The sequence below is a fragment of the Trachypithecus francoisi genome, unplaced genomic scaffold, assembly GCF_009764315.1.
Source record: "Trachypithecus francoisi isolate TF-2019V2 unplaced genomic scaffold, Tfra_2.0 Lachesis_group20, whole genome shotgun sequence".
In the NCBI taxonomy this organism is placed as follows: Eukaryota; Metazoa; Chordata; class Mammalia; order Primates; family Cercopithecidae; genus Trachypithecus; species Trachypithecus francoisi.
In genome coordinates this window covers 41,561,013-41,587,866 of record NW_022681466.1, presented here as the reverse complement: position 1 = coordinate 41,587,866, position 26,854 = coordinate 41,561,013, and the positions used below count along the sequence as shown (strand labels likewise).

Below are 26,854 nucleotides of genomic sequence, written 5' to 3'. Positions count from 1 at the left end.
AGCAAAGGCTCCCCTATTTTATAGGTGCCCCAAGTAGGAGATTCTCAGGCCCCATTGATCCTCCCACTTGTTCCCACTGCTTCAAACCAGGAACCAGTACCTTAGGGAGAGGGCCAGGGCAGAAAGTTGTAGGGATAAGGACCAAACCTACAGAGGGCTAAATCAGGCATTAGTGAAGTATGCATAACTCTCCAAGTCAACTTCCCAGTCATTTCCAAATGTATTATTTTTATAAACCAGTACAGGGTGATAATAAAAAGAATACATAACATTTTGGCCCCTTCTCTCAGCTCCAAACCCTGCCACCCCCCAACCAACGAGTTTTCAAAGATGCATGACCAATGTGGGCATGAAAAGAAAAGCCCCTACTATGTGGTGGTCTGTGCAATCCATTTAAAGATTAGCACCTACTATGTGCCAGATCTTCTCCTAGGCACTAGGCAAGAGAGCAGTAGACAAAGTGGATACATAATTCAAACAACTGCTCTCTTGAAGTCTATATTCTAATGGGGAGGCACAGGCAATGAACAAAAGAAAAAATAGTATGTTAGTGATATGTACTATGAGTAAATACACAGCAGGGAAAGGAGAATCACTGGCGGGTGGGTAAGCTGCAAATTTAAATTGGATGTGGGTGTCAATGAAGTCCTCATTGAGAAAGGGACCTTTGGGCAAAGACCTGCAGAAGTATGGGCCCCTATCCATTATATTTTTAAAAACAATAACAAGTAGAAGAATTTTTTAAAAGCGTCCACTCCAGCTACTGTTCACTACAACCATGACCTGGAGTTGCCATGATTTTTTCCAGAAAGAATTTCCTTCTTAAAAGCAGAATGGTCAAGGTGTGACTACTTTCCCATTGATGTCCCTTCAGGAGGCCACTTATTTACAAAAGCCTCAGGGTGCAAACATTTTCATAATGAATCATACTTGGAGGCTGTAAATATTGAAACTGGGTGTTTGGCTACTTCCCTTTCCCCAATGTTTGGTTCATCATAGAGTGGAAGAAAAATACTTTAGGATAATTAGCAATGTCTAAAAATACCCAGGAGGCAGCCAGGAGTAACTGGTCAACCTCTAGCTCCGTATCTCAAATGCCCTAGAATTCTAAGTAGCTGCATTTTCAGGAAGTCTGCTGACCTAGGTCAAAAAATGGGGCCACACAAGGGACAATGAAGATTCCAATAGCTCAACAAACCAATGTATGTTAACCAAAGCCTGGCTAAGGAGTGCATAAAGGATAATTGCATTGAGGGGAGTAGGGAAGAGAGAGAAGAGAGATCAGTAGCCACAGCAACAGCTTACCCACAAATATGAGTACTGCCCCAAAGAAAGGTGAGTATGGAGCAGAGACAGAGCACTGTGGGAAAGATTAGCAGCAGCTGGTTGACCAGTGCTGGAGAAACACATCTCCCAGTCAGCCTCCTACTCATGAGGCTCGGAACTTGACCAAGCCCACCTAAAGATTATTTATCAAAACTCTGTTTCTTCACCTTGGGTAGTTTAGCAGGCACAGTTGAAAATGGGACTTCGCGGCCGGGCGCGGTGGCTCAAGCCTGTAATCCCAGCACTTTGGGAGGCCGAGACGGGCGGATCACGAGGTCAGGAGATCGAGACCATCCTGGCTAACACAGTGAAACCCCGTCTCTACTAAAAATACAAAAACTAGCCGGGCGAGGTGGCGGGCGCCTGTAGTCCCAGCTACTCGGGAGGCTGAGGCAGGAGAATGGCGTAAACCCGGGAGGCGGAGCTTGCAGTGAGCTGAGATCCGGCCACTGCACTCCAGTCCGGGCGACAGAGCGAGACTCCGCCTCAAAAAAAAAAAAAAAAAAAAAAAAGAAAATGGGACTTCAAGCATGCCTGGCTTGACCAGAAACCAAATCGCACCCAAGACAACTGATCCCAACCTGAGAATGCCAGCTCCTACATACTGAGTCCCTACTGTAGGTCAGACATCGGACATATAATCAGACTTCATTCTCATAAGAACCTTAATGAGCCACATTTTACAGATGACCAGAAATGCTCAATAGCTCACCTAGTGTTATAGTCAATAGTAGATTGAGAACTCATACCCAAGCCACTGCTGGACTCCAGAACAAGCATCTGTTAACAACCTACACTTGGTCCTCATTTCAGTAAGATGCCTTTCCCAGCCCCAAACAGCAGTCAAGCTTCCTGATGGTCTGAATGTGGAGGTGCCATTTCCTAAGCCCCATGCAGTCACCTTTCAGAAGGGATGAGGAGGAAATTTGTGGAATGTTCTGGAAAGTCCTCCCCAACCCCATAGTACTCACTAGCTATGGGCTTGCCAGGTGGTTCCCAAGCCATGCTGAATATCCCCATCTCTCACCTAAAACACCTTGTATGGTGGGGGTGGCGGTATCCCACAGATTGGGTTCATGCTGGTCTAACCAAATTCTGCTGCCCTAGAGCTATAAGACAGTCTACCCTCTCTCTTCCGGGGACTTAAGACAGTGGATGACTCTGCTCCAGGCCTCTTCCTGACAGTCTTGGGGGCAGGAGTCAAGCACTCCACGGACCCCACCATGACAAGTGACATAAGGCTTCAAGAGTCCTAGAAGAGTCCCCCTTTTACCCCCTCCAAGACTCTGACGTTTCCACTGGTAGCTTTCACTCTTTTCTCCTTTTCCTTCTCCCAGATGAAAGTCAATGGTAGGGCTTTTACGCCTCTTTTTCTTCTTCCATATAATAAGGTTAAAAAAAAAAAAAAAGCCAGGATGGGGGTAGGGATGGGGAGGGGAGTAGATAACTGCAATATTGAAGGCAAAAGGAACAAATTATTTCACAGGCACCTCATACTGCCCCCATCACCACCACCACACACATTCCATTACCCAGGGCAGGTGAAGGACTAAACTGCTGGAAAGGCAACTTGTAACCAGAGCAGAAAAGGAAGATGTCAGCCCATAGAGGCTCAGAAATGCTAACAGGCGCCTTCAAGGAAATGTGGCTTTAATTCCCTTCAGCCAAGAATCTTCTTCCAAAACAGCCTCTCATTCCAAAAGGGGGCCTCTCTTCTTTTATTCAAGCTCTAAAAGTCTATGATCAGTTTCCTGGCTGCTCAAGCCTGTGGGCTGGAGAGCACCAGAGTTTCGGTCCCTATACAGTCTCCTTTAATTATAAACATTTTAGTTAACGAGCCTGCTGCTAGGCCCAGCTGTTTCTGGGGAGCACAGTTTTGAAGTGTGGACTCCACTTAGCTGCCATTTGAGTCGAGCCAATTAGCTTAGCCTTTTGACTTCACCATGCCCGACCTACCCTGAATGTCATTTTCTGGCGACTTTGAAATAGCAGACTCATGAACACATGCGTCCACTCGCATCTTCATTTGGCAACCACTCTGAAGGCAGCCTCTGATCACAGCCACATCAAAAGCCTGGTTTGTAGGAAAAGGTTAATATTTGAAGTTCACTCAGATGCATTTCCTGGTGTCCAAAGTAAACCCCCCATAAATAAGATATAAAGAAATACAAATAAATAACTCGCGACATTCCCTGTGTGGAACACCAAAAAATCATCTTGTGCTGACTTGGGGACACTCAGAGCTAAAGCAACATACAAACGTAGCTGATCCTGATTATAAAAGCAGCTCCTAGCAGAAAGGGACAAAGGCCTCCACGCCACTGACTTAGCTTTCATGCTTCCTGGCAACCTCTAACCATGGCTACACTTGGGCGGCAAAGAGTCTGCAGCTTCTGATGTTTTCTGCCCCTTCACTACATCTTTCTAAGCCTGATGCCCTGGAATGGCCCCACAAGCCTTCTGCCTCCAGTGCTGCAAGAATTTTGGTGGGAGTCTGGCAGTTAAAAAACTTTTTTTTTTGACAGGTCGTGGTGGCTCATGCCTGTGATCCCACCACTTTGGGAGGCTGAGGTGGGCAGATCAGGAGGTCAAGAGATGGAGACCATCCTGGCCAACATGGTGAAGCCCCGTCTCTACTGAAAATAGAAAAAGTAGCTGGGCGTGGTGGCGCACGCCTGTAGTCCCAGCTACTCGGGAGGCTGAGGCAGGAGAATCGCTTGAACCCAGGAGGCAGAGATTCCAATGAACCAACATTGTGCCACTGCACTCCAGTCTGGCGACAGAGCGAGACTCCGTCTTGAAAAAAAAATTAAGCCATTTCTTCCGAGAATGCAGGTTTCAGAGTAACAGGCTCATAAAACAGCCTTCTCAGAGGCCCAGATCCCCAGCCATCTTTAACAGGGCTTTTTACTTAGCAGGAAAACAGAAGTCAGCAGTAGGCTTTGGAAGAAGGCAATGATTTCTTTAAAGCCCCTGCCTGCTCTGCACACTCAGGCCCCGGCGTGTGGCTCCCTGGAGTAACCAAGTGCAGGCCAGCACTGCCCCAACTTCTACGCAGGCCTCTTGCAAAGGCCCCCGGGACTTAATTGGTTCTGTCGCAAATGAGACGATTGCTTTCCTGGGCTTGTGTCTAATGAACTCCAACCTTCTGGAGTCTATTGAAGGCTGCCTGTGACCCCCTCTCTCCCCCTCCCCCCTCCCCAGCCCTGTTCCCTCCCCAGCTCCCAGCAGGGCAGCCAGCCCCCCTCCCCAGCCCCTCACAGCCTGCACTGGCCATTGTGACGGGGAGAAACAGCCAGGGCTCTTTCAATGCTTTATGGGGCGCTCCTATTCACTTGTTCAAGGAAATTTCAAAGGGGCCTGCTACCCTCTTATCCCCTCTAAGCTTCCCGGGATGAACAATGGGCTGAAAGCGATTCAGTTCAGCTTTTCATCCCCCACACACTTTATTTCTTGCCCGGCGCTCTCATCTGCACGAGGCCCACAATTGGCAGAGCTCTGAAGAGGGGGTCTGATCCCAGCCCTGGGAATCCCGGGTGACCGCCCAGCACTGGGCAGGATCACACACACCCAGGGCCAGTCGGCCAGAGAACACGTTGCATCGCCAAGTCTGCTTGCAGCAGAGTGGGGAGGGCCCCAGAGACCCCCATGCCTGGCACCCAATGGCAGCTTGAGTCAGTGCCAACAAGTCTGGAGACCCTTCTGATGTTTTCTAGTGAGCCCCACTAGAGGCAGCGTGAGACAATGCCCAAGAGACAGTGATCCCACATGGATGCCAAATGCACTCCCAATTAGTATAAATGCCCAGGTGGGCACAACTGTGACAGTTAATCAGATAACCTGCGCACTTGGTTGGCAGAGAGCACAGAGTCACGCAACACCACCAGGATGAACAGAGCCAACACCATGGGCCCACGGGTCTCCAGGCCTTGCAGGCACTTCCTCCTGGCTTACTGGTTTACTCATTATCCATCCAAGGCAGCTTTGCCACAGGATAGGCTTATTAACACTAACAGGTTCTGCCACCAGGGACCTAAAGGTATCTACTATGCCCCCAAAGAGAAAGCTGCTATGTGAGGGACTTGCCCTCTTCTATCTCTGTATCAAAGTGGACCTCACACACACTAACCCTTGCCACCTAGAATAGGGACGGGCAAAGGTAACCTTTCTGATCCCTGAAAAGTGGCTCCCCCACGCTTGGAATCCAAAGTGCTTCAACTAAAGGGAGAAGGGTGAGAGCTGTAAAGTCACCTCTAAATAAAAGAAAGTTTTTCTTCTGGGAAGAGGATAAAAGAAGAGGAAGTAAATGGGGAGGCTGCAGGGAAGAACTTAGAACCTGCTCCCTTCTACCCCTCCCCGAACCAGTCTTCCTAAAAAGCAGTCTTGATTACTAAGAAATATAAATAAAAGAAACCCAAAGTGGCTCAAAGGTCTCATGACCAACTGGTCCTATTCACAGATCTCATGTTGAGAATGCTCGTGCCTGGGGGAAGGGCAGAGCGGGCAAAGTGCAGGGCCTGTGTGTGGCCTGGACCTGAGGTCTGTCTCAGAGGTGCATGGCTGTGGAAGCACCAGACCTTATTTCCTCATCTGTAAAATCCCAAGTATCTGCCTGCCTACCTTTCTGATTGGGTCTTGCTAGGATCAAACAGAAATAAGTATGGGACTACACCCAAATTATCTCATCATGAACCCAGAATAACACCTCAATGATGGGGACTGACATGCAGCCAAGGACCAGGAAGCAAGCCAAAAATAGTCTCTAAGAAAACTAAACAGAAGTCTTATCATCTTACGTAAACTGCATTTGACTTAGGAGATTCACTCAATGTCTTCAATCAATTTCAACTTACTCTTATTTTACACATAATGCTAAGATTCCCACACAATGCACAAATTAATATATGCTACAGGAGGAATGCTTGCTAGAAGCAAGCACACAGACAGCAAAACACCACAGCAGGGAGAATGAAAAAAGAAAAGAGAAACTTTTCAAAGGGGAAAGGGTCAGACAACCGTATGCACCCTCATTGACTATGAGAGAACCACTACAACAAAGTACACAAACAGATCTTGATATTATTTGGATAACTGACAGATAAATTATGCCCTGTCTAATACTATTCAATAATGACAGAGCAAATGTATTCTAAGAAATATGTCCACCAAAAAATTATCAAAGCATAATTTTTTCAAGTATGGATACTGAAAGTTCAGTCAATATGGAAAACTGACTTCTGTGAAACTTCTCCTATCTCCATACTGGATGAAAGGTGTGTACTTTCCTGTTTCCATATTGGATGGAAGATGTGTATTAATGCCAAAATGCTATTTTTATTAAAATTGAACCTTGCATCTTAAGGATCTCTCTCCCTTTACTAACAAGGGAATTTGAGGTAACACAATAAAAGCCACTAGCAAAATAAATAGTAGGTTCCCAAACTCACCTCATCAACTTTCCCTCCAATTGGTCCCATGCCACCCACAGGCCAGGCAACAGGACATTGGCCAATGAAAACCAGATAGTTTCAAACAAACTGGAAGAATAGATGGTCTAGTTTTAGGAAGCTAAAAGGAACAAACTCTAAATATTTAAAGTGTGCCAGAACTTACACGGTTCAGTGGGTTTGCCTTTCAAAATTGTTCCCTTAGCAGGCGAAATTCTGACTCCAAAACATTGAAAAGCTTTCAAAGACCATTTCTGGAACAATGAATCTCAACTGGGTGTTGGGTGCGAAACCTTTGGGGAATTTCAGCCATCACCCCATCCCCAGGCTCCACTATGGGTCTCCTGAACCAAAACCTCAAAGGATGGCAGGAGACGGGGATACCCAGGCCACAGCTACACATCCCTCCTCATGAGACTCACTGAGGATCACTGCTGTCCATCCACAGAGATTGCCATGACTTGACTTCAGATGACCTAAAATTCAAAACGTTACCTTGACTAAGGGCCTTCTGATCTCATCAGACCAAGCCAATATCTTGGGTTACTTTCAAAAATCAAAGGCTGTCTGCCAAAGATCCAAGATCAGACACGACTTTGGAGACAGCCCCTACTTAGGGTCCTCAGTATCTAACACTCCACACACACTTACTGAATAAACGATGTCCATTTAAAAACATAACAGCACGGAACGTTACACACTGTGGCTCTTTAGAGATTTCTGGCTTTCTCACCCCCACTTGCAATGCCTTTTCCTCCAAAAACAATGAATACCTAAACACAGACCCTGCTAATGCCACCTTGTCTCTCAGCTGTTGGCTCTGCAGAAAGGATACCTGGGTTTCTGGACCAGCCAAGCAACTGTTCCCACAGGGACAACCAGAAGAAGGTTTTTTAAACTCAAGGAATCTATAAATATTCATTCATCCTAATCTTCTACTGTCCTTTAGTTTTCTTCTGTTACAATATCCTCCCAACTTTCAAAGCTCTAAGCTTTACCCTACCCAGATGACCATGTCATCCTCCTTAACCAGCACCATACCCTTGTCATACTCCCCTCCCACCAAACCGATGTCCATACACGCACAGGTGGGGTCTGCAAAGCCAGGTGAGGATGACAGATGATGCTGGCTAAGTGCCCAGGTGGTTTCCACTCCCAAACAAGCCCACAGAGGGGCAGCCACGATACTCACACACTGCTGTCCGTCATGGACATGGAATCATCCGTCAGCGCATCGCTGGATATCTCACTGTCGTTGGCGCTGGTGGCTGGCGCAAAGACATAGCCAGAACCTACATGATAAGGATGAACAGGATCGCTCCTCTTGAAGGACCTATGGGCAAAGTACAACAGTGGTTCAGTCACTGACCCTCACCAGAAACCCAGGTCATCAAGTGACCCCAGGACAATCCAGCACACCATCCCACAATCTGCTCAACGCCAACCTGCTGCCCGGGTCCAGCTGCTCACCTGGGCAGAAAGCAGAGGCCACAAAAGGGAGGCCTCCTGAGCCACCAGCTCATCACCCTGGGGAGAAAGCAAGCTGGTTCCTCTGCCCCCAGTGGTGGGTCTGCCAGGGCAGAGGGTATTCCAGAGGCAGCCCAGGGGATCCTGTGAAGTTCTAAATGCACTTAGAGACAGGAAGGAACTGGACTCTGCTTTAGGAGAGGAGACCATGGAATGGAACAGGGGAACAAGTCAGTGGAGATGGAATATCTTTCTCCACTCCACCTCCCTATCCAATCCTGCACCAAAGAATACAATTTCAGGGCCCCAAGACATCTTAAATATCCACACTCCTTGTCTGGGGTCTGTTAGCCCAGTCCAGAGATGCAAACAGCTAGAGGCCAGTGTGGTCTTCTCACTTCGACCCTGGGCCCACGGTGAGCTGGACAGATGGGACAGCAAAGTTCAAGACAACGTTCAGGACTCCAATCCCACCTGCGAGCTCTGCCATGAGCTGCTGCCATGCCCCTTCCCCCATCCCCGGCTTCCGCTCCCCAGGGCTGGCTAGTGCAGCAGGATTGAAATGAGCAACATAGCTGTTTGAAGGGAAGGCCCAGGCCCCTCCTCCGGTGTCTCCAGCGCTTTTGTTTCAATGGCCTCTGGCTCCTCATTTCACCCTCTTGATCTCCTTCCAGAACAACCAGTGTGCACGTCTCCTGCTGGGCTGCATTCCTCTTGTGTCACCAGTGAGGGGCTTAAGTAGGGGGGAGGGGCAGATAGGTCGGCAGGCTGCAGTAAGGGACCACGTTAAGGCCTGAAGTCGCAGGAGGCCTGTTTACAAAGACCCTGGCATCCTCCGCTGGTCCCACCAAGTCTATGCCAGCAACAAAGAAATCAAGTGAGGGAGAAAAGAAAGGCTCAGAAAAGAGAAAATATTCTATTAGTCCACAGCAGCTGGTCTGTCAAGATGGCCATGGGGTTGGCAAATGAAAAGGACCCAGAAAGGTGACAGTCAGCTGTCTGCACATGTTCACCAAGCACCTACTCACTTGCTACGTGCTGAACTCTGGTCTCCTGGCACTCAGGGCCTGGTGGGGGTATGTCAGCATACTGTGGGGGTGTCATGAGGGAGGTACGCTTAGTGTTATTACAGGCCCACGAGGAGGGGAGAAGGAGCACTGGACTGTGCCCATTCTACAGATGAGGCCCTTGGAATCGAGAATTCCAGCAGCCTGCCCAGATCACACAGCTGGAGCCAGTGGGCATGGATTGAGTCACCTGGCTTTCCATCAGACTGCCTCCCAATACAAAGACTAGACTCAACATGTTTCCAGGTTCTCATAGAATAAAAAGCAGGAAAGGAGTGGCTTAGTATAGGTAACCCAGATGATGGATAGAACGTTTCTAGGAGGGACGGCTGGGGACGGCTCCCTGGGACAGATGGGACTAATGGGACTCCCTGGGATAGATGGGACTCATGGATGAGCAGGAATTTCAGGAGATGACACCCAGGACTAGGTAAAGGGAAAGGCAGTGAAAAGCTCTCCCTAGACTACGGAGAGAGAGGGGTCTAATTAGCCAGGCTAAGAAGCTGGCAAAGACATGGAAGTAGGTCTTCAGTGCAAGGTCAGAGTCCTGTCTTAACTGGATGGGGAGGGGCCAGGGGACAGCAGGGGCGCCAGGGGACTGGCAGGGAGAAAGCACATAGGATCCAAGGTATTTTACCAGGCTGGACTGAAAGGAGGGGTGGGTGCAGGCAGGGAGCCCTGGGGGGAAGCCACCGCCACAATTTAGTGTGAGGGTCTGTCTCAGCAGGGGATGGTGGGATGGAAAAGAAGGTGGGAGAGGCAGTCCCTGCCTTTAAGGAGTTTGCACTAGGTGGAGTCACCAAACAAACACAAAAAGTTACAGGGCCATAAACTTTTTAAGCCAGAAGGGACCCCTGTAATCATCACAACCACCCAAGGAGGTAACTGAGCACCACGTGGACCAAAGGCCTTGTCAGACTTGGCCAGAGGAGCTGGACCACAGCTGTGCCCTTGATCCTGTCCAACTGCACCACGTCAGATCTTAGAAATATGCTGTAGGCAAAGAACTGACCAGAAGGTGCAGACCAGCAGCGCTGCACATGAACCCCTCAGCACTGACCAAGTGACTTGTGACTGTCACGTGGACACTCTGACCCTGTTCTCATATCTGTAGAGGGCAGGAAGTCTCACGACATCCTAGGACTTTTTGGTGAAGATGAAATGAGAATGGTAAGATCTTCCAGGCCTTCCTCCAGTTCCATGTGTCCTCACTCCGGAATTCCCCAACACCAAGGGCAGAGAGGAGTGGTGAGGGTGAAAAGAACAGTTCATTCTTCTGGAGAAAAGAAGGTTGATTCAGTGAAAAAGGCCTCATAGTTGAGAAGGAGGGCTCTCTGTTCAGCATCCCCACTAAAGGAAGAACAAGGGGAAATGGGCTTCAAAAGTTAGAAAGAAAAAAAATACTTCTAAATGGTCAGAGGAAATCCATAAAGTAGGTAGGGACAGGCTGTGAAATCACCCAAGTCTTTAAAACAGGCCAAAGTGCCTGGCCATCTGGGTGTGTAAGTGAGGCCTCAAAGCAGGATGCACAAGATGACTTCCTTGGGGCTTTTTCCTCTGGTTAGGAATCCAGTGATGAGGCCATGCTGTAAACTCTCAGTAGGGACCAGAAGTCAGAGGCTGGGCACTGCTGCCTACTTGGCTGCAGTGCTCACTGCTGGGCTGAGTCACAACCTCTCCAGACGTGGGCACCCACCTGAAGAGCAGGCAGTTGGATCTTGGCCCTCTGCACCAAGTTCTTAGGTCTCCAAATGAACCAACAAAGGCACAGTAATTTGGGGAAAATCACAGGAAAATTCCAAAAAAAAACCAAGTGCCAACAAAAACAGAGAGCTCCAGCCGGACGTGGTGGCCTATGCCTGTAATCCCAGCACTTCGGGAGGCCAAGATGGGTGGATCACCTGAGGTCAGGAGTTCGAGACCAGCCTGACCAACATGGAGAAACCCCATCTCTACTAAAAATACAAAATTAGCCGGGTGTGGTGGCTCATGCCTGTAATCCCAGCTACTCGAGAGGCTGAGGGAGGAGAATTGCTTGAACCTGGGAGGCGGAGGTTGTGGTGAGCAGAGATCACCCCATTGCGCTCCAACCTAGGCAACAAGACTGAAACTCCATCTCAAAAAAAAAACAAAAACAAAAACAAAAAACACACACAAAAACAAAACCAGAGAGCTCCTATTTTCTCAAATACCCTAATTTCGTTCATCATCTTTATCATGATTTATAATGATTGGACACTGGTGTTTCCATGTTGAACACCTGTCCTGTGAAACCAGACTGTAAGCTCCATGAGGGACAGCCCTGTCCTCACACGAATCTCCGATGCTGAAAGTAGCAAATGGCACATGGCAGGGACTCAAAACCTTGTTGACTCTCCTTAAAGGACCTACGACCATCGGATGGGTCGCTGGAAAAGTTTTTTAGTTTAACAGGCATGGTGCAGCACCGAAGAAGCCAAAACAGCCTTAAATAGCATTCAAACACTCTTTCTTCCATGCCTTCAGTCCTGCTATCTTGGTGGTATTAACACATCAACCATGTCTCCAGTGTAAGAGCTATACTTCAGCCTCTGTGGGGAGAAAATGACTCAATAGAAAATTCCTTCCTCCCAGCAAAAGAGACACCTAACTCAAACCCTATGTGTGCTCACACAGCTTTGCACTCGTTTAACACATGGATCCCAAAATAAACTTGTCTCCCTTCACTTCCAAAATAGAGGACTACTGTGTGACCAGTAATTAAAAATGGAATATACTGCTCTTAACTCAGTTGACTGCAATAAAGTACTTGGATTTTCCTACAATCATAACAAGACGGGACAGAGAAATGAGGTAGGGTTGTGGGGAGAGGCAGAGACTCAGTTTTTCAGAACTCAGACCTTTGTCAAAAGTGCCACATAATTTTAAGAAAACGGAGTGGGGCTGTTTTCTTGTGATTACTTTAAAAAAAAAAAGGTGGGGGAAGAAACTTAACCACGCTACGGTAATTGTACCCAGATGCTTTATTTCTTCAAGACTGTTGTGCTTCCAGTTGCTGCGAGGATTTTAAATTCCTACACAGAGTAGAGGCCTATGGTGCAGATTTTGCAACAGCCTCACATCCACAGACCTGGTCTGCAACCTCAAGTAAGCAGGGGGTTTTCAGCCTGCAGGTGGCAGAAACCCCTGGAACCTTCAGGGAAAGGAGGTGCCAGCTGCTTTCTGTTTTCCCCTATCCTGTTCTTACCTCCTCTTAATGAGATGCTGTGGCCGTGCCCTGCCCCATATACCAAAGGGGAGCCTCCACATAGGGAACACAGAACTAACCTGACAGAACTGACCATAAGGCGTCCTCCTCCTCTTCCTCTTCCTCCTCACCTTCCCTTCTCAAAACAATGCAACTTCAAAAGTATATGCTTCTAAGTCTGTGCATTCAGGGCTTTCCAAGAGCCCTCTGAAAATTTACTCACAAGGTCACTGTCCAAAAGGCAATACCCTCTTCAACAAGTGTTTTCTAAGGCAAGATCAAGGGACACTCGGCAAGGGGCCAGGACTCCAACAGCACTGGGCAACGGGGCCTTTTGAAAACAGGCAAACTTTTACAAGTGGATCTTAGCAAACTGCCCTCACCAGAGCTTCCATCCTCTAATTGCGGACTACTGCTTCCAGCATATCTTTCCTATGGCATCATTTTCTTTGATAATTGAAGCCAAGCTTGATTCCAATGGCTCCGCACAAAAACGGGCCTCATCAGCGAGTCCTTTCAGAGAACTGGAAGCAGCACTCGGAGCCAGCAGAGGGCCATCTGCTGGGCCCGACTTCTTTTAAGGGAGGCCAGAGCAGAGGGCCCAATGGGAGGTAGATGAGCCCCACCTTGGGCAGGACACACAAGGGCCCGTGCAGAAAGGCGAGGGCACAGGGAGGGCTCTGTGCACCCAGCACCGTCTTCTCCTCCCTAAAATAAATGCTGGGCCCAGTGCCTAATTCCACAACCCCCCTTCGCACACACCTCAACACTGTGCGTGTGTCTGTGTGCCGGGGTTTTACACGTGCTGCTACCAACAAGTTGCTTTTGCTCTAAGTTATTTATAGCCATCGTCAAAAGCCCAGTCAACCCCCTCAACCACTCAGACCAGAGTCCTGCCCTCTGAGGATAATTCCTGCTCTTCCGCCCCAACTATTTATATTAAACCTGACACCAAATCAGTAAGGACACAAACAAGTCATTAAAAATGAGGCTCCTTTGAGTGCCCAAGGTAAACACAGGGCTTGCAAGCCTGGCCAGTGCTCCGGGCATCCAGCTGCCAAGACCGCTCCGCAGCAGCTGATGAAGCAAGACCCTCCTCAGCAGGACTGACGTTTCTGTTTCATTCGTTTTACTAACTTATTAAGCCCATCCCAGACGCCAGGTACTCTGCAGAATGAGCGAGTGTGCGAGGGAGGGAAGGGGGGCACTTAAATCTTAGATGGGATCTCTACATTCCAAGAACTAGCTGGAAAACCAAACTTCAGTTCAACAAGAAAGTTGAGGCATGGGGGACGGGGGCCATTCTAAAACCTTACAATGGAAAATGGGCTAAGCCAAGAGCCACCCTTTAAAAGTGACATCTTAACCTGGTTGCCCTTTTGACATTATCATTACTAATTATAACACTTTGCGGCTGTTCAAAACGTTTCTCTCTACAAAAGGCTTTCATGTTTATTATTTTGGTCCTAATAACAATCCTATGACACAGACAGAAGGAATGGTGCCCACCCATTTTACAGATGGACACATGCGGTTCAGAAAGGCTTCAACACCCAGGTAGTAAGTGGTGGACAGGGCTGGAACGCAAGCCTTGGAATAACTCAGGAGACCTTTTGATATACTGTGCACACACTCGAATGTCCTGCACGTTAAAATGATGTTAGATCATCTGGCTATGTCTTAAATTCTCTTTAAATATGCCCAGTTAAGACACATGAGCTTCAGAGAGTCCATGAAGATGCTTCATCTCAAACCAACAGTGGAAGAAAGCACACATGAATCTAGTATGGAAACAGGTCAACGACAAGCTGTCACCTCTTTATCAATAATGTCCACAGTTCACAGCCAAGAAGGCAGCCCTGGAAAACAGGAGCTTCTGCCCCTGCCTTCTGGATCTCAAAAGCTCCAGGAGTCGAATCCTGGTAATATCCCAGATGAGGCAAGCCCAGGCTGGGTCTCAATTGCCCACCCACAAAGGGGAGGGTTCACAGCAGAGCCCTGCCTGGGGAGGCCATCCAAAACCACACACTGTGCTATTTACAAAGGTGACACTCCGGTCCCGACAGTGGGAGACACAGAAGCCTCAGTCAGGAGTCCCCTGGAGAAGGCGCCTTTACCACGGCCCTTACGTAGTCTCAGCTTTGGCTGCCAGACTAGAGGGCAAGGAGGCCAGCGCCAGAGGCTTACCCAAATGTTTTCATAATGGTGCCGGCAGGCATAGCAGGTGCCCAGCGACTGACCCACTGCAGAGGCCAGACCCAGGGTCTTCCTCCCAGACAACCTGACTCCATAAGCATGAAGACGGTGAAACACCTCCCTGGAACCTGTGCTTCCTTGCAAAAGTCAACCTGGTTCCACTTAGGTGTAGACCAGATGTCTGAGTAAAACTGGTTCCCAAGCCACAAGCGCGCCCCCTGGTGGTTGGAGAACAAGCCCTTCCCCTCCTGGCCAACAGTCAACTCCGCCACCCCTAAAATCATGGCCCGCTAGGCTCAGACCTGGCCACCGGAGAGGCTCAGGATCAACCATCTGGTGCCCACCTCTCTTCCTGCTGCTGAGCACTAGAGACCACACCCTACAGAGAAAGGGAAATCCAGAGGCAGCTATCAGATCGCATCCTGAGCCCCTAACACACAGAGAAATCCACACAGGCAGCAAGATACACCATTCAGAGAGCAGTCAAGTGCAGCCCCATTCCCTGCCTGTCATCAACCACACCCCAGAATTAAGAGGCTCATTCTCTTTTGGGATATTTGGAAGTTGGGAGGAGGGGAGAAAACAGAAAAACTCATTCTAACAAGAGGTCTGAAGTTGCCTCCAAAGGTCAAGAATCTTAAGACTTGGCCATTCTGCAAAGAACTATTTGTCTTTGAAGCCTCAAAGAGAAAGTACTCCAGGGCCCCAGTACTCCGGGCCAAGATCTCTTCTCCATCAGCACTAACAAAATAATCAACTGAAGTCTGACCCTCGGACTCATGAGCATTGAAAACCTGGATTAATATGCCAGCAGGCTCTAAAGCTAAGGGTCCTTCATTCGGGAAAGTCACAGGACCTTCCCTAGTTAGAGGCCTTTCTTGCTGGGTAAATATCTAGTTCTACAAAGAGAACCACAAACTCAGTTAAGCCAATTGCTGGCTCTTAACAGAAAAGTTCAAAAAAAATAAATAAAAAATCCCACTTACCCCTCAATGGGTGCACACATTATTTCCTGTGCCTCCACCACAACCCAGCTGCCTCCCTAGCCACATTAATTCCACCCCCTACTGATCAGTGGTGAAGTGACCCCTTCCAAAACCAGCGCTTAGTGGATCTGGTGACTCAGAGGCATCAAAAGCTGCTGTCCTCTCTCTCTCTCTCTCTCTCTCAGCCCCTTCTGAGACACTAGCCCAGGATAATAAGTAACCCACATTAGTGAATACTCCTTGCCACTGTTTGATGTCAGCACTGAAGACTGCAGGTATTTAGCCGTATGTTCATCACTTTCCCCCTCTTTAAACAACAAAAAGCAAGATCAAAAAGGGTTCATGGCCAGCAGTCCTAACTCTCAACAGACCTGTCAGTCTCTGCAGCGCACCCATCCATCCATCCACCATACCTAAAACATCTGCAAAGTCCACAGCATCAGCCCACCCACCCTCGTCCAAGTCTCACCTGTATCCACTGTCAACAGTTTCCGTGGACCTCACACTCGCCGTCGCCCTCAGAGTTTTGCTGGACAAGCCAACCACAGTTGGCGAAAGTTTGCACTTGAAGTCGGCACAAGTCCACTCCTCTTCTTCATTCAAGGTGGGGAGATAGCCACACACGACCTTTAGGCTCCCGAGTCCCCCATTACTCATGTAAGCTGTGTTTTCTCCCCCACTCCTCACATATTCGAGGTATATATCAGAAGTCAAAAACATCTGGTAGGCATTTTCCTCCATCACCGACTGGATCTCGGTCTGTGCCTGGTCAAACATGATGGAATCAATCTGCTGCTTCTTGATGCCATCTCTTATGTACGTCTTGGTGGCAGGCTTCAGCTGCTTGGAGACAATGCTGTTGTTCTCAATGTACCTTTTGTAGATCGCTTTGGCTACTCGTAAAGTTTTGGCATCCTTCAGGTTCATCTGCCTGAAGCCATTGCAGGCAAACCAGAAGTCTAAGGTATCCACGCATTTCTCCCTCTCCAGGAAAGTCCGGAACAGGTAAGCACCGTCTTGATCGCCCAACAAGGAGTGTAAGGACTTGGTCCACCGGGTCAGAGGGGAATCCGGAGATGCCCGCCCCTCCGGCTCCCCCAACCCGTCTTCGTTCCGCCTGGTGTTGGAAGAGACAGGCACAGGTTTGGTGACCTGGCCCTTGCCCACCCCTAGCTGACACGGTGGGGTCTCCCCTTCTTCGCCTGGCACTGGGGGCCGCGGGGCATCCTCACGGAAGCTGCTGCTGGGGTCCGGGAGGCGAGTCACCAACATAGCGCTACTCATGGTGAGGGAGCTCTTCCTACAGAGTTTGGGAATTTTTTTTCTTCCTCTTCCAGTTCCTCTCAGCAATCGGCGTGGTCTCTCTGTCTCTCTCAAGTCAGCAGGGGCTCATCTGAGCCTCCTCTCTGGAAAGAAAAGGAAGGGGGGAGGTGGGGAGAGAGAAAAGGGTATTGATCTAATCAAAACCAGATCTACCCAACATCAAAGCAAGAAAGTAAACAGGCTTTTCAACTCCTCAAATACAAATCAAGCAACCCAGCTATCTGCGAGGTGCTCATCTAAAGTATCAGGCACTGCTTTTCAAAGGCGAAATCTGAGCTCCCTGCACACTTTTCGGGGTTGGGGGTGGGAGGAAGCTGTTGGGAGAGGCGGGGAAGGTGAGAGGAGGGCAAGTGCTGGGAGCGGCAGGGGGACACCGGAGGTGTATGTAAGACACAACCTTCCAAAAACCCACTCAGCCAGGGCGCACACAGGGCAGGTCAGCCCGCGCCTCGCTTCCCCTCCTTTCCCCTCCCCCGATACCATCAACTCCAAAAAGGCGCACTCCCAGCCGCTAGGCTGTGTGCAGGTGAAACCAATTTCGGTAAATTTTCCCCACTCGGCTCTGCACAGATAACTCGAGCTCCAAACGTGCCCTTCCCCGGCATCTGGTTCCCATTCTCCCCACCCACCCCCTCCCTCTGCGCTCCCTCTTCCCACTCCTTAAAAATTCAGAAGATCCTCGCCCGAGAGAAGCCCGCCCAGCATAGGCGGATTGGGCTCCTGGACTCCCAGATTCAGCACGCAAACGCCCCCTCCCCAACTCAGATGTGAGTGTTCGCTGCGCGCCCCCTACCCCCGCCAAGAATCCAGCTCAGTCAACACCTCTGTCTTCCCTGACCTCCCCCAAACCAGAAACCAACTCACTCAGTGGAAACTTTGATCTTCAAACTTTGAGAGAGAGCTGAGAAGCCTCGGACTCGGAACCGTCGCCCCCGTGCCCCCAGCCCACCTCCCGGAGCCGCGAAACCTACAAAACTGGATCACCAGCCGTCTCACGCCACTACTGCCTGTGCCAAGAATCCCAAACTCTACTGATTTCAAGCCTGTCTTTTTTCCAAAAGAAAAAAGTCATATCTAACCAATAAACAAGCTGCTTTCCCTAGCACGGAAAGGATCAAACTAGGAAGGGTAGGGGCGGACCGGGGGACGGGGTGCAACCCCGGGCAAGGAGCCAGGGACCCCGGGTCTGGGATGGGTGCACGCTGACCCCGACCGAAGCTTCGAGCCGCGGGGCTGGGTGGCGCGGCCCACGGAGTAGTGGGGCTGCCGTTAGCACCGCGCTACCCGGGCGGCGGGGAGGTGGGGCGGCCCCGTTACCTGGAAGACGAAGGCCGCCGAGGCCGGGCTCTCATGTCCTCCGAGCCCCTCCGGCCCGGTCCCCCGGCCCAAAAGCAACTGAACGCCTCCAGAGCCCCGGCGGGTACACCTCGAGGCCGGAGCCCTGGGACGCGCCAGCAGCGTCCCGTGCCCGGGCGGGGGGTCGGTCCCCAGCGCCGCCGCTCGCAGAGGCGCCCGCAGAAAAAGCACAGAAAGCAGCAGCCTAGTACAGAAATGGCGACGCGCGAAGTCTCTGCCTCTCCGCAAAAATGGGCCGGGGCGGCCACGGGCGCGGGGGCCGGGCAGGGAAAAGGGACGCGGGCGCCCCGGACTTGGGCCGGTCCTGCGCGCAGACTGAGCCTCCGCCAGCGCTGTGGGCCCCTTAGCGCGGACCCGCGGCAGGGAGGGGAGAAGGGGAGGGGGGAGAGAAGTAGGAGGAGAGGATGGGGCGGAGGAGAGGCGGGGGAGGGCAAGCGGGGGGCGCCGCTACCCTTTCATCCCACCTCTCAAAGGCACTCCCGCGCGCACTCACACCCCGACTCACATCCATAACCGCGACAGCGACGCGACCCCCGGGGGGTATCTGCCCGCTCTCCGCCCCCGCCACTGCAGCCACTCGGAGAAGTCTCCTCTCCCGGCCCCCCGCCAACCCAGTCCCCGCGCTGGGGAGGGGGCTCCGGCGCAGGGCGCGCGGGGCTGCCCGGCCAAGTCCCCCGGGAAGGCTGGGCGCTGGGGTCCGCCGCTCCTCTCAGCGCCTGCCTCTAGCGCGCCCCGAAATAGCCGGCCTGCCAACTTCAAAGGGCCGCCCAGCACATCAAAGCCCGCGGGCCGCCCGGCTGCCTCGGCCTCGGCACTCACCATTGATCCCCGCGCGCGATCCGCGGCGAGACCTCGCAGGCGCCCCTGGCAGGGGCCCGGCCCAGGCCCCCGGCTCGGCTAGCGGCGGCAGCCCCGGGCCCCCCCGGGCCGGCTGCGGCGTCGGGGAACATGGGGAGTCGCGCGGCGGGGGAGGGGGTGCGGGAAACAACAATCCCGGGATCAGAGCGAGAGCCACCGGCCGGGGAGGGGGAGCGGCGCGCCCCACCGCCCCTTTTATGCAAAAGATCCGAGCGGGCCTCCGCCCCCGCCGCGGCCGTCCCCGGCCCCTGCGGCCCCCGCCCGGCCCGGCTTTCAACGCAGGTCCTGTTTCCAGCAGTCACTCGGCGCACCAAATGTCCTCCGGGCGCTTCCAACAAAAACTGCGCTGTGGATTTAACTGTGCACTTCAAAGGCGCGAGCCGAGCGCACGGTCCTGAAAGGGAGGTACGCGCCGGCCGCGCCCCGGGCCGCCCCCCACAGCCCAGCCGCTGCTCCTCAGGGCCGCCCCGCCCGCGCCCCCCTCCAGGCCCGGCCTCCGTCTGGCCGGGCCCCCTCCCGCCCCCAGCGCCCACGCCGCGGCTCGGCGCGACCTCGCCCCCTGTCCGAGGGGGGCTTTCTTTGAAGCGGCTCAGCTGGGGCCGAGCCTCCACCCCCCACCTTTTACAGCAGGGCCTTCGGCGGGCGCCTCGGCCGCCGGGCGGCCCCGAAATCCATCGCTCTGAGGGGTTATTTTTATTTCCCGGCTCTCAGGCTGTTACTGAGTTGCCAGGACCTTATCAAAGCGCTGCCGGCTCCAGCCGACTCCCCCGGGCCCGGCTCGCGGAGCCAGTGATCCCGCCGCGCCAATCACAGCCGCGCTCGGCCGGCCCGCGCCGCCCGCCTTAAAGGGACAGCGCCCCGCTCCCGCCCCGCCCCGCCCCGGCCCGCCCCCGCCGCACGCTCCGCTCCCGCGTTAACCCTTCCCCGGCTTCTCCTCCGCCCCCTGCCAGCCCCCCGCGGCCCGGAGGGCGTTCTCAGCCCGAGTTCTGATTTCTTCTTTCAAGTTCTCCGGCTCTTTGCTCCCGCCTCCACCCACTGCCTGCCCTCGCTCTCCCCCGCTCTGGAATGCAACAGTTTCTTGTAGCATTATAGCCATCGCAAGAACTGCAAGCAAGCAGATTTTTTTTTTTCTTCTATCATCAAACACTTTTCTACTTCTATTCAAGTTTCCCTGGGAATTTGGGCTTGGAGGACTTTATAAAGGGAGTTCTGGCCCTGGGGTTGGCTGGCCCGCTGTCATAGGGCGGACTCGGGCCCAGCCGCTGGAAGCGTGTGCAGGCCTGTGCGCGCTTGTGCACGTGCATCTATCTGAGTTCGGGTAAATATAGGACTGCAGTTGGTGGATGAATTGCGTTTGTGCATGTGTGAAGGTGGGGTGTGAATCCGCCAGTATAGGCCTGAGTGCTAACACCAGTTAGGAGGCATACCTCAGTGCCCTGAAGACGTAAGTCCAGCTTCCAAACCTGCTGGCCATAAGACCCTCATAGCGGCACACATTGGCCATCTCTGCCAAACAACTGCATACCCGTTACTCTTCCGAAGTCCCCTCTTCTGCCATATGTTACATATTAAGCCGATATGGAATATCTTTTTTCCCACTCCAAACGACAAGACATGCCGTTTTAATGTATCGAAAACGCCTCATCCCATTGTCACCTTTGAATTTCTCCCACATTTTCCCAAAAACGTTTATAAGGCACACACAACCTTCTCCCTTAAAATGAGAAAGTATGTCACAAACCCAGAGCATTATGTACTGATTCATCTGCTGCTATAGAATGATTCCTTAAGAGCGAATAATTAACTTTTCTTCCTTTTAAAAAACATAAAGGGCTGGGCACGGTGGCTCACGCCTGTAATCCCAACATTTTGGGAGGCCCAGGCTGGAGGATCACCTGAGGTCAGGAGTTCGAGACCAGCCCGGCCAACATGGTGAAACCCCGTCTCTACTAAAAATACAAAGATCAGCCGGGTGTGGTGGCGCGTGCCTGTAATCCCAGCTACTTGGGAGGCTGAGGCAGGATAATCACTTGATCCTAGGAGGTGGGGGGTTGCAGTGAGCCAAGATGGGCCACTGCACGGCAGCCTGGGTGACAAAGCGAGACTCCCCATTAAGAAAAAAACAAAAACAAATAAACAAAAAACCCAAAACCCATAAAGGTGTGAACCAAAGAGATCCAAGAAGTGAAAGGCAGAGTCCCGGCCTCAGAGCTGTGCAAGGCTCTTACTCTCCAACTTAATGGATGACAAGCCCTTTTAAATGCGAGATGGCCTGTCATTAGGCCTTCAGAACTTTAAAACATGCAAGAATTGTGGCTCTATCTAGGTATTCATAGAAAAAGAGAAGGAAGAGGCTGGGCATGGTGGCTCACGTCTGTAATCCCAGCACTTTGGGAGGCCAAGGTGGGTGGGTCACCTGAGGTCAGGCATTCGAGACTAGCCTGGCCAACATAGTGAAACCCTGTCCCTACTAAAAATACAAAAATTAGCCAGGCGTGGTGGTGGGCGCCTGTAGTCACAGCTGCTTGGGAGGCTGAGTCAGGAGAATCGTTTAAACCCAGGAGGTTAAGGTTGCAGTCAGCCTGGGCGACAGAGCGAGACTCCATCTCAAAAAAAAAAAAAAAAAAAAGGAAAGAAAGAAAAAGAGGAGAAGGATCCACCACCCGTTATCTGCTGGAAAGGGGCAGGCGGCAGGACTGTGCACCATCTGCCCTCAGCCGAAGGGGCTGTGACAAGGGACTAGAAAGCTCTTACAGCCATGCCGCTGGACTCTGGCTCATCGGTGCCATGACAGGTGGCAGCTCCTCCCCAAAACCTGCCTCTCAGTGCCCATGGTCTGCCCCTCCAGGCTCTCAACCCCAGGCAGCCAGGTTGGCATAAAGGCAGCAGTACTAGCTCTGAAATGTGGCCGTCAAGCCAGCCAGGAAGGCCAGGGAAAGAGTGTGGCCCGATGACTCATCTTTGCTTAGGACAACTGCTGGTGTGAGGAAACCAGTAGGCTCTAAAAGCCCCAGCCTGCTGGTATTCTGAGGGGTCAGTGGTCCATGGCCCCTCTTAGCCACCAGCTCTGAGCTGGCCAGGGCCACGAACACAGCCACCCCCTTTGGCCACCCCAGGAGTGCCAAGAGTAAAACTGTCACTGGGTTCCAGGGAGTCTTTAGGCCACAGAGGGTGTTATTACTGGAACAGAAGTGTAGACAGGGGTATGGATTGCCATAGAAGTGTCTACCATGTAAACAACAGTAAAGGTACACACACAGACACACACACACACACACACAAAATGTGGGGGGTGGGGGAGAGATAGAAAAATCAAAACATCTAAAATCAAAATAAACAATGTTCAGAAAAAAAGAGGTTTTCAAAAAGGAAGTGGAAACTTGGTCTTCATGGGTGGTTTTCCTCTCCTCCCAGTTGTCACCACTGACCGTCACTGCCTCCCCCAACCAGTCCTAATCACTGTAGGCTCAACTTTAACCAAAGGACTACCTCATTATCCCACCGCTGCGACCGCGACAAGAGGGGACTGGGACTGGGGACCCAGGAGCAAAGCCTGGTTTGGTGTGCATCTTCTCAGTCAATAGTGACGCCTCTGAGGGCCGGGCACGGTGTCTCACACTTGTAATCCCAGCACTTTGGGAGGCCAAGGCAGGCGGATCACTTGAGGTCAGGAGTTCGAGACCAGCCTGACCAACATGGAGAAACTCTGTCTCTACTAAAAATACAAAATTAGCCAGGCATGGTAGCACATGCCTGTAATCCCAGCTACTTGAGAGGCTGAGGCAGGAGAATCGCTTGAACCCAGGAGACAGAGGTAGTGGTGAGCCAAGATCGTGCCATTGCACTCCAGCCTGGGCAATGAGCAAACTCGGTCTCAAAAAATAAAAAATAAATTAAAATAAATAGAAAAACAACTCGTCTAAGAGCATGGTTTCCAGAACAGGTGCTGGGGTCGCCTTAGGGCAATGACTCCTTCCACCATCACCCGTGGCCTGTCGCCTTTCCTGCAGCTTTATCTCTGGTGGGACAGTTCCCTTCCAGCAGGAGGCCAGGCCAAGTGCTGGAAAGCCCTCTCTCTAGCCTCTGAGTCTCTGACTACTTGTTGATAATATTTCTAGAGGAGAATCCAAAGTCCTATGCTTATACCAGCCCCTTTCTCAAGATAGCACATTTTCCATTTTCCCCTTCTCCCTGGCAGCAGCGCTATCATGTGACTTGTTGTAATCCTGCACGGTTGCCTGGAAACTGGAAAGCAAGGTGATGGATTTCTGCACATGCTCACTCACCCCCCGCTCCACCTTTAAAGAAAAACCCTGCAGAGGATAAACAGTCCACTTTGCCTAAGTGCAGACAAGTTTAATAAAGCAGAGAGTGATTCTTTGCTGGAATTATATACTGGGCTGAAATCCTAGAATCCCAGAAAACAAGGACTAAGGGCTCCCTGGGAGGCATCTGGCCAGATCTCTGACCTTTAGTCAGCTTCACAAAAACCACTGTGGAGGGGAAGTCACACCAGCTGGGACTTCAGAGGAGCTGAGACCCAGGACATTGCTCTCTCAGATTCAGTAACTTTGTCTTTTATTCCTTTGTAAAAGTGCTGCCTTAGACAATGTACCTTTGTTTGGGTAGGAAGGTGAAGAGAGACACAGGTAACCTTTCCTAAGACTGAAGGTTACCTAACCACGCTCTTTCCATTTGTTCACCTGTAGACTGGAGGAAACCTCCCCTGCAAAGGCTGTTGTGAGCCTGAGCAATACGATAAATGCCTGGCACAGAGCTGGACACACAATAGAAGAGATGTTCAGAACATGGTGGTTATTTTTGCAGAGTAACTCTGTTCCCTCAATAGTCTGTTACCTATTCTGGGAAGAAACTCCCCATCTCCAAAGCAAAGATATCTTCCATTGGGAGCGACAACCTGGGAGAGTGTGACCCCAGGAGGCTGACCACAGGGGGCCCAAGGGAGACAAAGGAGGCTGTGCCCTGCTACCGTCTTTCAAGGACAGTCCTATGCAGAAAGAAATAAGCCCAGGGGCCATTCAAGTGTTATCTAGTCCAACCCTTCATTTAAGAAACCAGACAAATTGGCTGGGTGTGGTGGCTGACGCCTGTAATCCCAGCACTTTGGGAGGCTGAGGTGGGCGGATCACCTGAGGTTACGAGTTTGAGACCAGCCTGTCCAACATGGTGAAACCCTGTCTCTACTAAAAATACAAAAATTAGCTGAGCATGGTGGTGCACGCCTGTAATCCCAGCTACTTGGGAGGCTGAGGCATGAGCATCGCCTGAACCCGGGAGGCAGAGGTTGCAGTGAGCGGAGATCGTGCCACTGCACTTCAGCCTGGGCAACAAGAGCGAAACTCTGTCGAAAGAAAGAAAGAGCAGAAAGAGAAGAAAGAGAGAGAGAAAGAGAGAAAGAGAGGAAGAGAGGAAGGAAAGAAGGAAAGAAGGAAAGAAGAAAGAAAGAAAGAAAGAAAGAAAGAGAAAGAAAGAAAGAGAAAGAGAGAGAGGAAGAGAGAGAGAGAGAGAGAAAGAAAGGAGGGAAGGAGGGAAGGAGGGAAGGAAGGAAGGAAGGAAGGAAGGAAATAAATAAATCAGACAAATTAAGCAAAGAGAAAGTGAGATTTCTCCAGGATCACTTTGCCCGTATCAGAGATGAGCTGGAATTTCTGAGGGGTCCTGACTCCTGGCCCAGCCTCTTTTTCCTCCACACCGTAATGAGGAGACGCAGGGTGGGGCTGGCTGAGATGGAGGGGGTGGGACAATTTGGAGGTCTTGACTTTTACAACAGGACTGATACATACAATCTGGGATACTTTCCTAAAAGAATCAACAGGGCTTCTGCCTGCAATCCCGCTGAAGCACGCTTCATCCAGCCCCTACCTGTAGGTAGGTTGCCTTGACTCTGCCAGCTGGGCTACCTGATCTGGGTAGTGCCTGATCTCTGCCTGATCTGGGACAGTGCGACCCACGTCTTTTAGAGTGGCAGCCGTTTACGTGGGCATCTCCGTGAAGTTGATCCACCTAAAGGGGAATGGACCTCCTTCCTCTCCCCTTTGCAGAGGAGGGATTGGGAATGCCAAGGTGGAGATTTTGAAGCAACAAGGGGAAAAGTAAGGTTCCCTAAGAAATCCCATCTTCAAGGCCAGACACAGTGACTATCGCCTGTAATCCCAGCACTGTGGGAGCCCAAGGTGGGCGGATCACCTGAGGTCAGGAGTTTGAGACCAGCCTGGCCAACATGGCAAAACCCCATCTCTACTGAAAATACAAAAATTAGCCTGATGTGGTGGTGGGCACCTGTAATCTCAGCTACCCAGGAGGCTGAGACAGGAGAATCGTTTGAACCCGAGAGGCGAAGGTTGCAATGAGCCGAGATCGTGCCACCGCACTCCAGCCTGGGCGACAAAGTGAGACTCTGCCTCAAAAAAAAAGAAAAGAAATCTCTTCTTCAGAAGTGTTGGGGGAATTTATTTGTTGATAAAACATCTTTTTTTTTATATATGAAATTTAAAACACAGCTAAACAGTAATTTAAAACTTCCTAATTGCGTTGCCTTTCAAGTGCTTTTATTATGGATTATAGATAGAGCTGCAAAGTGCCAATTTTTTTCAGCATCTCGCCCTTCCTGGTCTTCAAGTTTGGCTTTTAGGAATTGGCTTGAACTTGTAACCAGAAGAGAGCACTGATATGCCTATATTAAAACAAATCCAGAAAGAGGTTTTGTTTTCTTTTTTCTTTCTTCTTATTATTTTATTTTACTTATTTATTTTATTATTTTTTTTTGAGATGGAGTCTCATTCTGTCGCCCAGGCTGGAGTGCAGTGGCATGATCTCAGTTCACTGCAACCTCTGCCTCCCGGGTTCAAGCAATTCTCCTTTCTCAGCCTCCCAAGTAGCTGGGATTACAGACGCTCATCACCACGCCTGGCTAATTTTTTTTTTTTGTATTTTCAGTAGAGATGGAGTTTCCCCATGTTGACCTTGTGATTCCCCCATCCTGACCTTGTGATCCTCCTGCCTTGGCCTCCTAAAATGCTGACATTATAGGTGTGAGCCACCACTCCCGGCCCAGAGGTTCTGTTTTCTTAAGTGATCTTCTCCACTGAGAGACACCAAAACAAAGGGTGAGGTGGGGGGAGAAAACAGCCCCCCAAGGTCATTTTTAGAAAAGGAACTGAAAAATAGAAAGGAATCCCCCTAAACTCATCATGCCAACCTGCGACACATGAAGCTTTGCCGATCCATATGTCTGTGTTCCTAAGCCATCCCCCGTAGACGTTTTCCTCACCTCCTGATATCTTACTTTGCTCATTTTAAACAACTTCTGGAAAGCAAAGTTTAGCTGAGCTTGAAACAAGTTGCCTTATTCTCCACCGGGCGGGCGTGGTGGCTCAAGCCTGTAATCCCAGCACTTTGGGAGGCTGAGGCGGGCGGATCACGAGGTCATCGAGACCATCCTGGCTAACACAGTGAAACCCTGTCTCCACTAAAAAAAATACAAAAAATAAGCCAGGCATGGTGGCACGCGCCTGTAATCCCAGCTACTTAGAAGGGTGAGAAAGGAGAATAGTTTGAACCTGGGAGGTGGAGGTTGCAGTG

The 26,854-nt window shown here is 50.9% G+C and overlaps 1 protein-coding gene across 7 annotated transcripts in view; it reads right to left on the bottom strand.

Annotated features, from left to right (window-relative positions):
• AXIN2 (axin 2) overlaps positions 1–20,069 on the bottom strand; it is a 33,780-nt gene extending 13,711 nt beyond the window's left edge. For 2 of the 7 annotated variants that reach the window (XM_033183924.1, XM_033183929.1), the window contains exons 1-3: positions 19,871–20,069; positions 16,185–17,121; positions 7,966–8,106 (exon numbers count right to left, since the gene is read on the bottom strand). In XM_033183924.1, coding sequence (XP_033039815.1) covers positions 7,966–8,106; positions 16,185–16,999 — 956 coding nt within the window. In that variant the 5' untranslated portion in view covers positions 17,000–17,121; positions 19,871–20,069. The other 5 variants (XM_033183928.1, XM_033183923.1, XM_033183926.1 and 2 more) reach the window with 4 other exon arrangements.
• Positions 20,070–26,854: the final 6,785 nt, after the last annotated feature.